General features: G+C 40.6%; 1 protein-coding gene across 2 annotated transcripts; it reads right to left on the minus strand.

Annotated features, from left to right (window-relative positions):
• Positions 1–75: 75 nt before the first annotated feature.
• Positions 76–13,857, minus strand: nup155 (nucleoporin 155). 2 transcript variants are annotated; one of them, XR_014593546.1, is made up of 35 exons: positions 13,719–13,857; positions 13,340–13,501; positions 11,929–12,066; positions 11,702–11,798; positions 11,443–11,513; positions 11,269–11,361; positions 10,262–10,525; positions 10,104–10,177; positions 9,900–9,991; positions 9,687–9,784; positions 9,421–9,588; positions 9,142–9,242; positions 8,830–9,000; positions 8,605–8,715; positions 8,358–8,452; positions 8,178–8,263; positions 7,542–7,683; positions 7,309–7,375; positions 7,097–7,212; positions 6,672–6,775; positions 6,328–6,461; positions 5,997–6,188; positions 5,656–5,794; positions 5,422–5,557; positions 5,179–5,332; positions 4,983–5,087; positions 4,489–4,643; positions 4,152–4,281; positions 3,946–4,059; positions 3,717–3,837; positions 3,494–3,604; positions 3,017–3,153; positions 2,755–2,861; positions 993–1,246; positions 879–898 (listed from the first exon to the last, which is right to left on the minus strand). XR_014593546.1 is itself a non-coding variant. In XM_083929511.1 (34 exons), exons 2-34 carry the CDS (start codon positions 13,467–13,469, stop codon positions 1,108–1,110), a joined length of 4,092 nt encoding a protein of 1,363 aa, XP_083785637.1. In that variant the 5' UTR covers positions 13,470–13,501; positions 13,719–13,857; the 3' UTR covers positions 76–1,107. The 2 variants fall into 2 exon arrangements, 1 of the variants encoding a protein (XP_083785637.1); XM_083929511.1 differs by having other exon boundaries at positions 76–1,246.
• Positions 13,858–14,551: the final 694 nt, after the last annotated feature.

The raw sequence follows: 14,551 nt of genomic DNA on the forward strand, positions 1-14,551 counted from the left end.
GTTTGTGATGACTGTAAGAAACCCTGAGTGCCAGTTTCAATTAAAGATAATCATGTAAACACAAACAGTGACGACATTAAGTTCATTATTGCACTCCCTCCCAGCCCACATCAATTTAATCCATGTTTCAGATGCAAATTGTTTGCTAAAAAATATAATTGTTTGTTAGTTGGTTTACAGGTAATAGTTAGTTAGTGCACAGTGTTTGCAAAACATCCCCATACACAAAAGCAATGACAAGTTTTATTTTTTTTTATAAAAAGGTTTTATGACTTTTTTTCTCAAAGTTTTCAGTGTAGCATTGTGGACTGCACCGTGTTAAAAAAAATTGTTCCACATTCAATACAATCAAAAAAGCACTGTTAAATTTCTCAGCCAGGCAGACAAAATGCTCACCACAAATAATACACAAGGGAAAAAATGTTTAGGTGTGTGCATGACCTTTGGCAGAAGAGACGACATTATGGCCAAGTTATGTACATAATTACAACATCCAAGACTCAACTGTTTGTTTGGAGGCAAAACGTAGAACAATCAAAATGAATCCCCTGTGATCAAAAGTCTTTAACAGTGTAAATTAATATGAAAATATTCTAAATCAGTCATCAGTAAGTGCATTTTCAATATATGAAAACTCACCTGCAGAATTCAGAATGATTTCATCTCGTTTTTATAAACACAGGTAACTCAATATCTTGTCATGTTTATGCATCTATCATTTAGACACGGCTAATTGCACACGATGCAAATAACCAACAATGTCTTGCTTTCCAAAGTTGTATTTCAGCATAATGTTTAGACTTATAACAAAATGTATTAAATAAGTTATAAAACGTATTTAATTCTTAGTCTATTCGGTTGCCCGCATCTTCATCAGAAGACTATTGTCCGACATCACCTGCTAATTCTGTCCCTTCACCCAAGCACTTGCTAAGCTTATCAGCGTATCAGACTGAAGGGAAGAGCCAAACTACTGTGAATACCAACATTACCCTTTTGTGTATGCTGATCAAAGATAATCACACTTTAAATCAGCTGTTTAATTAAGGCCAACAGTGCCAGATCCAGAGGTCACCTGTCCCTTGTCCTGTGAAGAACGTAGTAGCGTCAGTGGAGTTTCTCCAGCTTCACCTGCAGCGACTTGAAGTTGCCAATCGTTTGTTGAAGGGCAGAGTTTGGGCTCAGAGACTGTAGCTCCACAAGATATCCACAGATGTTGTCCAGACACACGTTAGTGAATCGGCGTCTGAAATCAAGGGAAAATAAACTGTTAAACCAAGTTTAAGTAACACACTTGACTCTGCACTTTGCTGGAACTAAACTGAGGCTCCAGCAGTTTGAGTTGGTCATATCAAGTGAGGACAGGGCTGGCTCTTTTAAAATGTTTATAAATGTATAACTCAGACAACAGTTCGTCAGCATATGCTGTATATGTCTGCATCTGTGGAGAAGAAGCCACTGGCTGGACACAATGCTGGCATGACTTATGACCTAAGAGGTCAAAGGGTACCTTGAACACGTACGATTTGTTTACAGTGAGAGAAAATGTTGGCCATGTGGGAGAAAGGTCAGCAAAATAAACCACAACCAGCAAGACTGTCTTTGATAACGACAGCATTTAAGAAAGGGCCAAAATCCCCCATGGACAGCACCAACGTTAAAAGGGATTACTAACAATGTGATGGAGTTCATCGCATTAGATGACCAGCCTTTGTCCGTTGCAGAGGACATGGAGTTTCAGAGCCTAGACTATGCCTCCGGCTTTTAAAGCAGTTAAAGGTCATATGAAAGGTTGTTTCATAAATTTGCACGGTTGAATTTGTACTCATTCAAAGATAATGTAATGAAGGGATGATGACTTCAAAAAATATTGTTCAGGAATTGGTATAGAACATTTTTGAATGATACCCAGCCCTAAGTATGGATGTTCCAAAGTACATTTTTAGTGCAAAAATTCCCTCATTGCATTTTCCCTGACATTGTTTACTTGGTGTTAGGGTTATACAGGGATTATATGAATTGGGTTGTATGAAAACTGTAGATTTTGAAATTGCTTTAGGAAGGAGCCCATAAACCTTTTAATGAACATACGGGCATGTAAGTAATTGCTCTAAGACAGACTTGGATAATGTGAACTTATCGTTTTAAACAACAACAAAAACACCCTGTGATGCGTAGTTATGACGAAGCTATTAGACATTAGAAAAATGATCATGACACAAACAATAAGCATCAAGCTTGGACAAATATCAGGGGACATTTGGAGTTCATGCTAAGGTTTTATGTCTGTCTATCTACTATGTGTTTGACTGACTGAATGCAGCTTCTGGTGGTGGTAGCATACAAGTGATTGACAGACATGATGTGTTGCCTAGAAACAGCAAAAGTGCCTCCCCCTGAGAAAAAAAAAACACCCCAGTATGATCAAGATGAGAGCTGTTTTCGCAATGGTAATCATTTTGATGTTCTTACTGGAGATACTGTTATTCAAAATATTCTGTGTTCATCATCTGACCATGTTTGTAAGCATTTCTCCTACTGTGTAGACAGTCAAATGTGTAATCCAACACCAAAATTAAAGTTAAGGATTTAATCTAGAGCATCTTACAATAAAGTGAGACACTGGGGAAAGGTTCTTGTTTCTTGTTTTAACCAGGGCCGTATGGTCATACTAATGTCTCTCTAAATAGAAGCCCAGCACAACAACACCCACTGCAGGCCAGCAGCTGAACATCTGAGAGTCTGATTGATTACCTGTCGTAGGTTGGTACCCTGCTGGGATCATCCACATATCCTGACAGAAGCACGTGGATACACTCAACCAAGTGGAGAGGTTTCTTTAGTCGCTGCCAACAGGGATCCTACAAGCAACAAGGCAGATTGGTGGATTAAGTAAGAGACAATTTAATCCTCAACCCACAAAAAACTGCAACTACTGCTTATAATCATGTGCATTCATTTTAGCAATCTGTTAAAGTGATACATTGAAACATGGTATCTTATCTAAAGCACCTACCCGAGTTTTAAAGAGTTGGTCATAGACCTCCAGAAGGCGCGGTAACTGTACTCCAATCTCCTGCATGGTGGCGGTGACGAAGCCCACGTCCCAGTTCAGCCGACACACCTCCTGCTCTAGAAACTTTACTAGGAACTCTACAATCACAGGACATATGGGCACTCGTTAGCATTGCATACGCAGCACTTTGTTCATCACTGGGGACAAATGTTTTGCATCTGACACTTAATTGATTACCAAGAACCATGGATTTATATAACATGAATCATTGTCTCCACAGAGAAGACAGGTTTGAACAGGCCTGGTGTAATGGGAGGATAATTAAGCAAGATCCTGTAGGCCTGTGCCGCTGAGACACGCTGGCGTAAAGGATACAAAGGGGACATCTAATTACATTATTGTAAACAAAATAATAAAGCTGGAAAATTCTAACGAGAGGAAAACTGAACATAATTATAGGAAGGTATGAATGCTTACCCAGAGGGAAATATCTTGGTGTTCCAGCGTAAATCTTCCCCAGTGATACCAGTTTCAAACTTAGAGACCTCATCCTGTCTGCTGGACTCATGGCCACGGTGTCTCCCAGTTCTAGACAAAACAAAAAATCATGACTGACACTCATGTCATATATATCACAGCAAGGGCATTTAAAAAGGTTTGGCATGAGAAGATTATTGCGAAGTATTGGCATTTCACTTGCCTTTCTCCATGATCTCCTGCCACAGTGAGTGCACCAGGATTGGGTCAGAGTGTCCCGCACAGTGAATGATGGCCAGCTTGCACTCGGACAATTTGAAATGGTCAGCGAACTCCCCGTAGAGCTACACCGGAGAATATTAATTCAGTATTTAGTAACATTTTCCATTCACTTTAATGCAAATTATTTGTAATTCCCAACTCCTTATCATTGTTCTGCTGCTACACTTTACCTTGGTGATGTCCATGAGCTCCGAGTCCAACTGAGAGATTACGTTTTTCACTGAGGGATGATGGGAGTACTGTCTAATCAGGGTATCCTGGATCTGTACTTGGATACGCACCAGCTGGAAAAGGGGAGCCAAACACAGAAAGTGAGTAGTTACAACGCTGGATCGCTCCATGATTAATTTCACTGTGAACACCACCGCATACGTACCTCCATCTTTTCTTCCAGCTCGTGAAGGAACTCTCCATCAGATGCCTGAGCTGAGATGCAGGAGGAACTCTTAGCAGACAGGATGGCTCGGGCGATGTACTCCAGACGCTGCTTCAATAAGATCTCAGTGCTTCATAATAAAAAAACAAACAAAACAAGGTGCTTTTATATCATGTCTTTACAAAAATTAGAAAGAGTCCATGGAGTGTGCATACAGTGTATGTGGTAAATCAGGGTTTGCAGAAGAATCAGTGTTGGAGGTAAACTTCTTTTCTGGAGATATGTTAAATCTTAATCTACCAGAATGAAACTTATTATCCAGTTGTTGTGTCCAAACCTGTGCATGTCAGCGAGACGGGCCAGTACATGAGCTGCCTTGCCGAAGTTGCGGTTCTTCTCGTAGTAGCGCCACAACAGGTCCATATTGTGCACCTTACTCTGGTCCTGCTTGATCATATGCATTAGATGTTCCTCTAGGTACGGAGAATTCACCTGGAAAACAGAGGACGAATAAAAAGGACAATTATCAGACACATGGCATGGAAATACATAAACAACTTTAAAGTGTCGCAATTCATCTCGTTGTGTGGGACAATAAAATCTGGATGATGTACTCATTTTAAAAGGGTCTCGGTATGGTTCATTAAAATTAGTTGTTATATTTTTAATTAAGTTAAAGTGTCACCACTTTAAACTTTGTGAGTTTGGACATGATAAAGGGTTCATAAGGGGGATAACAGATATACATTACGCACAAACAGGAACTACATTAAGATGCAAGTTTCAGGTAAAAACTGAAAAAAAACCCCCACACATAAGCAGACACACTACCTCTAGCAGCTTGTCAGTCAGGTCAGCCTGAATCAGCCAGTTGTACAGAGCGATGTGAAACAGCTCGTCCTGAGATCTCTGGGCCAGACCGAGGATCTGCTCAAACTACAAAGGAAGAACATATTTCCGTTACTACTGCAGATCATGTAAAATGCTTTGGCAATTAATAAGCATCAGCTGTGCCCTTCTTACTCACGTGAGATGTAGCTTCTTCGTTACTGAGCATGTTAGGGTCAGAGGTCATGACAGGAGGCCCAGGCTGCTTAGGGACACTGGGGGATTGAGGTGCGGCTTTGCTCTGGTTCACCAGCTCCTGCATGGTGTCTGTGATGCACTTATAACACGAAAGTCTGCAGCAAGTAGAGGAGGGGTCAAAAATGTTGATGAAATCGGCTAAAACACTGATGCTGATTCGTATGCTACTTCTGTCTTATGTTACCTCTCCTGGAAGGCCTGCTGTCCCACTCCGTCCTCCTCAGGCTCTCCGTTCTTGTAGAAGTGGGGCCCCAGTCTCTGTGGATCCTTCTTGTCGGCTGCTGTGAGGCACAACTCAAGGACTCCCTCGTAGAAACGCACTAGATAATTGAATGGAATAAGTATTAATGTAAAAAAAACATATAAATAACAGCAATATTTAACATGTAGACTACACAAATGCAGTGTATGTCCCGACCTTGTCTGTACTGCGAGCAGACGAGCGGCAAATCTGTGTGTTGGCTGATCTGCTGATAGAGCCGTAGAGACTCTCTTAGTGTTCGCTCTTTATCTGCTTTAGTCTGTATCTGCTTAGAGCTCTGCAGCAACTCATTAGCCTGAGTGGGAAACAACACAACACATTCTCATAAATCAATATGGGTAAATCAATACCCTTTGATGACTTTGATGCCCCCAAAATAAGCCTGAAGATTGGAAGAAATGTGAAAGACAAAAGACATCCCCTTTTTAGGTCTAAAGATAATTCAGCTCAGAATGGTTTTTTAAACTTTCAATGTTGCAAACACCATATGTTTGTACCTTTGAGCAAACGCTGTCATCGCTGCTGTACAGCAGGGGACAGATGTCCCGCAGGTGATTGCTAATGGCCTCCACAGAGGCATTATCTTTGATGTAGACGTTAATGAGTGCTGTGATGAGTGCTCCAGAAAGCTCCTTGCCCCGGATCACTACATCCTTAAAACTAGCTCCCTTCATTTGCTCTTGAAACTCCTACAAACACAGAAACACAGCTCACATTGAAACACACTGTAAGACATTGCGGAAGGTATGTGGATGAATATCGCGGCAATGATGTATGAGCATCTGCAGTTGTCTGCAGGAGAAGCATTTGTGAATACATGTACAGTACCTTTGGCAGCTCAGACATAATGAGGCTGAACTGATGATCACAGAGAAGCTTCAAGAGGGCCAGAGTCTGATAGGAGCGATGCACTAAGTGCTGGATGCCCTGCAGAGACACTTTCTCATAGACCTGAGCCTTGGCTGGACACAGAGATGGAAACACAAAGAGAAAACCATTACAGCGATTTGAAGGGAAAAGACACGAGTGATGGGTGGGAAAAAAAATGTATTGATACATTAAAGTTCCACATTTACTCTATTCATGTAGATTTATAATATCATTGATATTTGGGATATTGATTCTCATGGCAATATTAAAGAAAATGTAGAAAACCTGCACTCATAACTCACTGTGATATTTCCTCTGAAGCTCCTGCTGCACCTGCTGAGAGTTGGCTCCGTCAGGACGCATAAATCCCAGCAGCCTTTGCTGCAGGTTGGCAGGGGAGCTGAAACTAACGGACAGCAGAACAGATGTTATTCTGAGGGGATGGCAAATTTGAAAATATATTTATTTTCCATGTTAGTCACATTATCAGCTATCATGAGTTTGAGAAGGCCTTAATCATTAAAATACAACTTTGGGGTCTTTCCTTATTAGGTTTGATCACCCAAAAAATTAGAAATACAACCACCAGTTATCACATGTCCTATACGTCACATGATGGCGACTAGGCAAAGGTCAGGAAAGCAGTGTGTGTTTGAGAACTAACAGAACCTATGAAGGTATCAACACACCAATTAGTTCAATGTAAGACTAAGGAAGGAGAGCTTACCTTGCAGCACCATGGGCAGATGGACTGAAGTGCGAGTTTTTATCAAGAAACTCTCGTAAACCGCAGAGCTCCATAAGTACTGACTCCAGTTCAAACGAACCAACACTGCTTTCCAACTGTGGACACAACAGAAAACAGTCTTAACTAACCACTACTAGCGTTGTACGATCAACATTAAACTGTTAAGAAACCCCTGGTTTAATGATACTTACAATACTAACAGTCTGATTTCCTTTGCTCATGATTTTCTCAACAGCAAGACTGCCATCCCAAATATTTCTGTTGAGTGAGGTCAGCAGGGAACAGGAGAGAAACACATGTTGTTCAGTACCGACGCCATCATCACACAACAACACCTCTGACTTGAAGAGACATATTTCGGCTCTCACCCAGAAAACAGATTTGAAATGTGTTGATGTGACAACTAATGACAGGATTCACTTACCCCAGAATGCGAGCAAAGTAGACACAGATGCCGTTGTGTTTCCCTGAGAAAATCACCTCTGGGCCAGCTGACATGGGTGTGATGGGGGCAGACCCAGAGTGCATTTGTGCGAACGGTGTGGCCAAACCTGGGGGCACGATGCCTGAGGGGAAGTAACAGAAATTACTAAATATGCATTGATTAATGCATGTACTTTAACATAATATTATCAAATGTGATGTTATATTATTTAAATATTTAAACAATACATTTTGTTTGTATGTTTACAGGGTTCCTACACATTTTCCAAAGCCAAATTGAGACACTTTTCAAGAACTTCAAGGTGCATTTTCAAGCTTTTCCAGCACCTTACAGCTGTGGAAAATGACATATTTGTAAACAGTTTATACAGTACATAAATCAAAAACACAAAAAAAGTGTTTCATGTTTATTGGTAACCAAGATAACCTCAATTTTAAGCAGTTTTAAGCTTCAAACACTGACAAAGTTGTGTTTTTTAAGGATTTTCATCATCCATAAGAACTCTGCGTTTACTCAAATAGTCATGACATGGCAATATTTTGTGTGTGTATGAGGCTTTACACAACGTCACAAGAGTTTAAGCTTCATTTGGTCAGTCAGTATTTACTAATTTACCTGGTACTGGAGAGCTTATCACAGGTCCAACAGTACTGGGCGATGTTATGGCTGCGGGGAATCTCATCTGTGCTTCTCCTCCATATCTGATGACGACAACAGGAAAGGAACTGCCTTTAGTTTGTCTACAGTGTGTGTGTGTGTGTGTGTGTGTGTGTGTGTGTGTGTGTGTGAACGCACCTGAAGAAGGCTCTAGTGGCCCACTGTGAGACCTCTCTGTCACAAGCCGCACTGGAACAAGCCAAGATCAATGCTGTGGCACAAGCCTGCTCCTCCTGTACAGAACAGATTAAAAACCTAAATATATACTGTGTGTGGTTGTGTGTGAGAGAGAGAGATAAATATGCCTGCACACTGGTCTATGACAGCATGCCTTAATTCTGTGGGATTATAAAAATTGTAGAGAGTGAATATTTTAGCTTTGTACCCTGTGAAGCTTGAAGAAACGTTCAATCTCTTCACTTTCTCCTCCAGCACAGCTCACTAGCAGGTGACGGAGCTGGTCTACTGGCCGCAGTTTTTGGAAGATATGACTTCCCTACAGGACAGTAAGAAGTCTCAACTTAGTATACAAAATTAAGAAAATGTTTTACCACACTATAACCAGATTGAGCATGTGTGCAACATGATGAGTCATGAAAGCAGTTTTAACCTTTGCAGAGAGAAGGACAAACTTCTGTGGAGGGATATTGTGTTGTTGGACCACCACAGGTGAATCAGTGATGGGGATCTGGTCCTTGTTAAGAGGAGTAAACATCTTGGATGGTCTCTCCTCATTAATGGCGCAGAGAGCCCAAGAGTGTCCATCTACATTAGACATCATCTGCAAAAGCACAGATGAAAGAGGCATATTTGTAGGGTTTCTAATACCCAGTTTAGATTGGCTTTTAGGCAGTAAAACAAGTTACCTTGACAAAAAAAGAGGAGCAACCACTGGTAATAAGATAACTTAAACTGTGCCAACCTGAGTTTCCATCAAGGGTTTCTTGAAGGGGAAGGAGTCATGGTTGATGCACCACAGAATGTCACTGTCCTCTGTCTCAGAAGCAGCCATTAACAGAACACCTGCAAGATTTAAACAAAGAAAAGACAAATTGGTATAACAGGCAGATCTGGATTCTTGTTACCAGTGGTTCTGTATGCCATTGAGCTGAACATCAACTAAAGGCATAAAAACTCTCTTGAGTTTGACTCCCATAGGGTCTTTCCAGTAAAATGATAAATCGCAGACAAATGATTTTACCTTTGCTATGTAGTGCTTTATGGACCTTTGCAGGTTTCTGCAGGGTAGAGGATGCAGAAAATCCTGGTGGCAGACGAACATGGACCAAAGCTAACAGGCTAGGTCGAACTGCCACGTGCCTCTGGTATGGAAGGGCAAAAGGGGAGGTGCTGAAGTAGAGGCGCACACCTGAAGAACAGAATAAGCACACATTTTAAATATTAACATTTAATATTACCATACACCTATCCTACAAATGTTGTTCATCTTCAGTTCACTATCTTTACCTGCATGAGTGACAGCGAGCAGGTGACAGTCTGACGACTCCGATCTGTCAATGACAGAGATCTGGACAATAGGTTTGAAGACAGAACGATCAATCGTCCTGCAAAAGAAGGAGAGTTTCAGAGAGACAGAAAATAAATTCTTACTTCCCTATGGGGAGAATTAATGACAGATGTTTAAGAAACATCTTTTAGGGTCAACAAACCTGCACATACCTGGCTATGTTTCCAGCAGCAGCAACAATAGAGTTCTGTGACATAGTTGCTACACGACTCATTCCCTGGCCATCAGCACCCAGGTCATACACCTATAAACACAGACAAATTGTGAATTATATCATCCCGCTGACAATTACCACATATTTGTAATTTCACGGCCACCATTTGAAAAATTTACAGGACATTTAGTCGACATCATACCTGCAGGACACCTTTCTCGGAGCGTGTGAATAGTGTGTTGCAGGAGTTATCAATAGCAATCTGCACAATAGGGTCTGTGGAGCACAAGGACAGCAAAAGGTTAAAGCTTGATTAAATTGAGTACATTGTTCCACACATAAATGTGTCCTTCTCCTTACCGTCTTCAGAAAAGGAGAACTGGAGCACAGAGGGGACGAGGAAAGACAGTGAGCTTTTGGAGTGGTTGATTTTTCTGCAGCGCTGGCTCAGCCATCCTGCCTCGGCCTGGTAAGCTATCTCATAGAGGCAGCCGTCCTTTCCTGCCATGAAGATGCGTCCCAGGTCTGTGGAGGTGATGGACAGGATGTAGGTGTTGTCTGTTGGGATTGAGAAGAGGGGATCTGGTAGCAGCTGCATCCCACCAGACATGCTGTCATTCAGCCCTACAACAAAAGAAAGAGTGACATGATGATCAGAGATGACCCTGAAAAACCAATTAGGGCTGAAACAATTAATCGAGTTACTCAATTACAAAAATGCATCGAGGCACAAATCCCTGCCTCAACGATTCTTTTCATTCCTATCTTGCGTGTTATGCAGCCTGTTCAGCGCAGGGATCATTGTTCCACATGGACCATATTTGAGGATGCACACCACTACAGCCGGCCGATATTATCGATGCGGGCTGCTGTGTTTGCAGACAGTATTTTTTCCGGCTTTATTTATAGACAGGCAATAAATGTTTCTTTTTCTTTAAATTTAGACTGAACATTTGTTATCATCATGTCATTTTTATGCTGTAAACTGAGGGAGCAAAAGCAGTATCGGCCCCAAATATCGGCTTAAGAAAATCGTCAGTTCGCATCTATCATCAGCTAAGGCGGAAGTTAATTTGTATCGGCGTCGGCCCTAAAAACTCTGTCGATCGATCCCTAATATCTACGTACCATATCAATCAACATTTATTTATGTATTTATGTAACAATATGTCAGTGAAACGGTACTGCAGCTTTCCTTATCGTGCACATTTGCCTAGCTTATAAATATCTGGCACTTGGAATTTCAATTCATTTGGAAACAGAAAAGCGTTGTGAGAATATTCCTCGCTGGCATCTATCTAACCACATGGTACAGGAAACAACTCAAAAGCAGTGTCATTGTTGTAATAGTTGTAGGAAAAACTCACCAGCCTGGCTCTTGGGGAAGCTCAGCCCGAGGATCACTACATCCACTGAAGTGGCCAATACTAACAGGTAGTGAATGTGTGGCTGTAAAATCCCTGAGAAGATAAACACAACACAAACATTACTCAAATAAACTGAAGGTTTAATCAATGCTGAGTTTTAGTGTTTACACATACCTTGTTTTGGTTTTACAAGGCCCACTGCCAGAATGGTTTCAATAAGGCCATCAAAATAGGCAACATCTCCTCTGCAAAGAAAATAGCAGAAAACAAAGAATTGTCTTCACTCTGGATTTATCATTGGTGGAAGCTCACAGTAAAAAGTGACTAGTAATAATGTATTTCAGTGCACTGTGTGTGCACTTCAGTTGTATTCATGTAATGCTCATCATGAATGTTGTCACTGAGTCCCATACAAAAAGGTAAATGTCCTCACCCATCTTCATAATTCCACATGAAGATGTCATTGTCAATAGTAAGCCATGCTCGAGAGATCTCTGGAAAAACTCCCATCATGCAGTTACATTGCATATCTGTGAAATTGTTAAGTTGAAACTCAAATTCACCAATCAACTTAACATTTTTGCTTCTGATGGAAAACTCTGGATTCAGTGAAAAAAAAAACCATTCAATTAGTTTTTTCCTGAACGACCAAAAGGATACGGCTAAACTGCTCCACCAGCTCAGGTGGCAGAGGGACTCGGCGGACTGCGCTGACCTCGGGGAGATTTGGCACACTGAGTAAACCCGGTCCCTGGAGAGGGTAGTCCATGTCCGACACCCCAGAGAGGGACGGCATATCTATCAACAACAACATTAAAGTTTGATTATACATTACCTTATCACAATAAAACGCTTATTTTGTACAAAAACACATTCCATCATTGAGCAAACAGTGTATAAAAAAGTCAGGGGGCCATATTTTAGTACTTTGTGTTTTCTATCCCTTGTAATATGTTTCCCCTGTAAAACCTGAGCTACTAGGCCGATTAACCAACTTTTATTTTTACCTTTATATCATCATTTATCATTTTAACCATTGTATCAGTCTATTCTGGATGAACTATGGAGGAAGGGATATTTTGGCAGCCATGTGTGCTCTATGTTCTCAAAATAAGTTTCCAACCGGTTCATTGTTGAGCCAGAAAACTGGTTCTGGCTTAAGAGGGAATAAGCCATAAATAACATATTGGCATGACAACAGGCAGATGTCTTATTTCTGTAAATAAATCTGCTTGGTCTTCATCCTTTCATAGTTTATCCTATATAAAATAATAGTATGCGGAAAATCCATCACAACATTTTTGATACATCTCTAAGTCATATCACAATATTTCATCCAAGAATGGCAGCTTTTCCTTTTTAAGCATTCAAATTAAATTATATTTCTCTCAAGTCACCACCTTATTTGTCATACACCTTTCCAAATTGAAATTCAAGCACTTTTCAAGCATTTCAAGGTGCGTGTTCATGCTTTTCAGTACCTTACAGCTGTGGTAAACTACCCATCTATATACAGTACAATAATCAGTATTCAGTAAACGTATTATTTCACTTGTTCAGCACATTAAATTAGATGTTATGGTCCTTAAATAACCAACATGATGTTTGAGACAGCTTTCTAGAGAAGGACGACAAATGAAAGGAAAACTAACTAATAAATAGATAGACAGACTAATAGATCGACAGAAATACAATATCCAACTACTTTGATAATCTGTTAATCATCAAAAGTCATTTTTCATGCATAAATGTCAGAATATGTTGTTTACAGTCTCTCAAATATGGAAATCTCCTTTTCTCCATGTTAAACCATATAACATACATTTTAGGCATTTTATCCAAGATCCATGCATTTTTCAATCCTTGGAAACACCACACTGTAACTCAAGAGTGATCGGGATTTTACAGCAGCCCTATTATAACCCAATCCACGGGGTCATTCCTCAACTCTTTCTTGTATTGTGCTTACATCTAACCTTTATCCCACCATTTGCGCTTTGGCATGACTACCCCAGTATAAACAGAAACATTTCAGTCTCTCTCTTTTGCTCCATTACTCTACATGACTTACTGTGAGACGGTACATTGAGCAGCTCCGACAGGTCAGGGAAGCATCGGTCATCCTGCAGGTGTCTGTCAATCAGCCGGGACGAGTTTTCCAGCGCTTCTGCTAGGCTGCTGGGTCCAGCACTGGACGGCATGGCTGAACTACCACCACCCCCGTTAACGTTACCTAATTAACCAAAGTTAAGCGAGATGTCAAAAGTGAATAATGGAGAGATATAATGCCGACTTGACAACAAGTTAAATGTTAAACTTGTAGTAAGCTGGTAGAAGAACGCCGGTTAGTTAGCTCCCTGCTAGCTATTAAACCCGTATTAGTTAGCATGCAAGCTAAATGCTAGCTAAGTGTCAAATAAAGTGTTTTAAAAGTGAACTCATTGCTTTACCCGAGGGAAAAAGAGTCCGCGTAACACCGAGTTATTTGGCTAAGAGGTTTTTTTCACAAGTTGGGCCGCAGAATTTAAACAAATACATAAAACTAACAGCCCGCCAACCTCATGTACAGCGACAGAGGAGAGGTTTTTCTTCCGGTGTATCATCTTCTTCTTCTTCTTCTTTGATTTTGCGCAATTGGGACAAGTGAAACGTCGTGCTGCCATCTACCGGCCAATGTTATGTATGTATTTTTAAAAAGGATATCAAAATAAAACAAACAAACAATTAAAACAAAAACGCTAGAATTCAGTGCAATCAGTTGCTAAGTATGCAGTGAAGAGGTATTATACATTAAAGAGGTGCGGCACACTTAATGATGAAACACCACAATGCTGGTGTTAATATTTCTCACCAAATTTACTTATTTATTTTTTAAATCAGCGTTTCATAGGTTGAAAATGGATCAACACGCCCCCTAATTAAATCAGCTCTAGCCTTGCAAGTCCAATTTGATCCGTCATCAAATTTAAAAATAATAACATCCCTTTTTATCTTTTTGATAATATTACTGCAAAGATACACAGGGCCATAGTAGCAGAAAAGGGGCATTCTTGTCAAAATGAATGCTGATCGTCTTGATTTCATATAGGAACAGTTAGAACCCTAGAACATCAGAATTGTGCCTTTTTTATTTCATAGATAACAAAAGGTAATTTAACAATATATTGACCGCCTAACTGGAAATACCCTCGGTTTTCTGGTCACCTTAGGGAGGATCAGAGATATTTCATAAAGTTACCTGCCAGCTGCTGCTGTGCACATCCTCAGAGGCATAGAATCACAA

The sequence above is a fragment of the Echiichthys vipera genome, assembly GCF_963691815.1.
Source record: "Echiichthys vipera genome assembly, chromosome: 16".
Classification (NCBI taxonomy): domain Eukaryota; kingdom Metazoa; phylum Chordata; class Actinopteri; order Perciformes; family Trachinidae; genus Echiichthys; species Echiichthys vipera.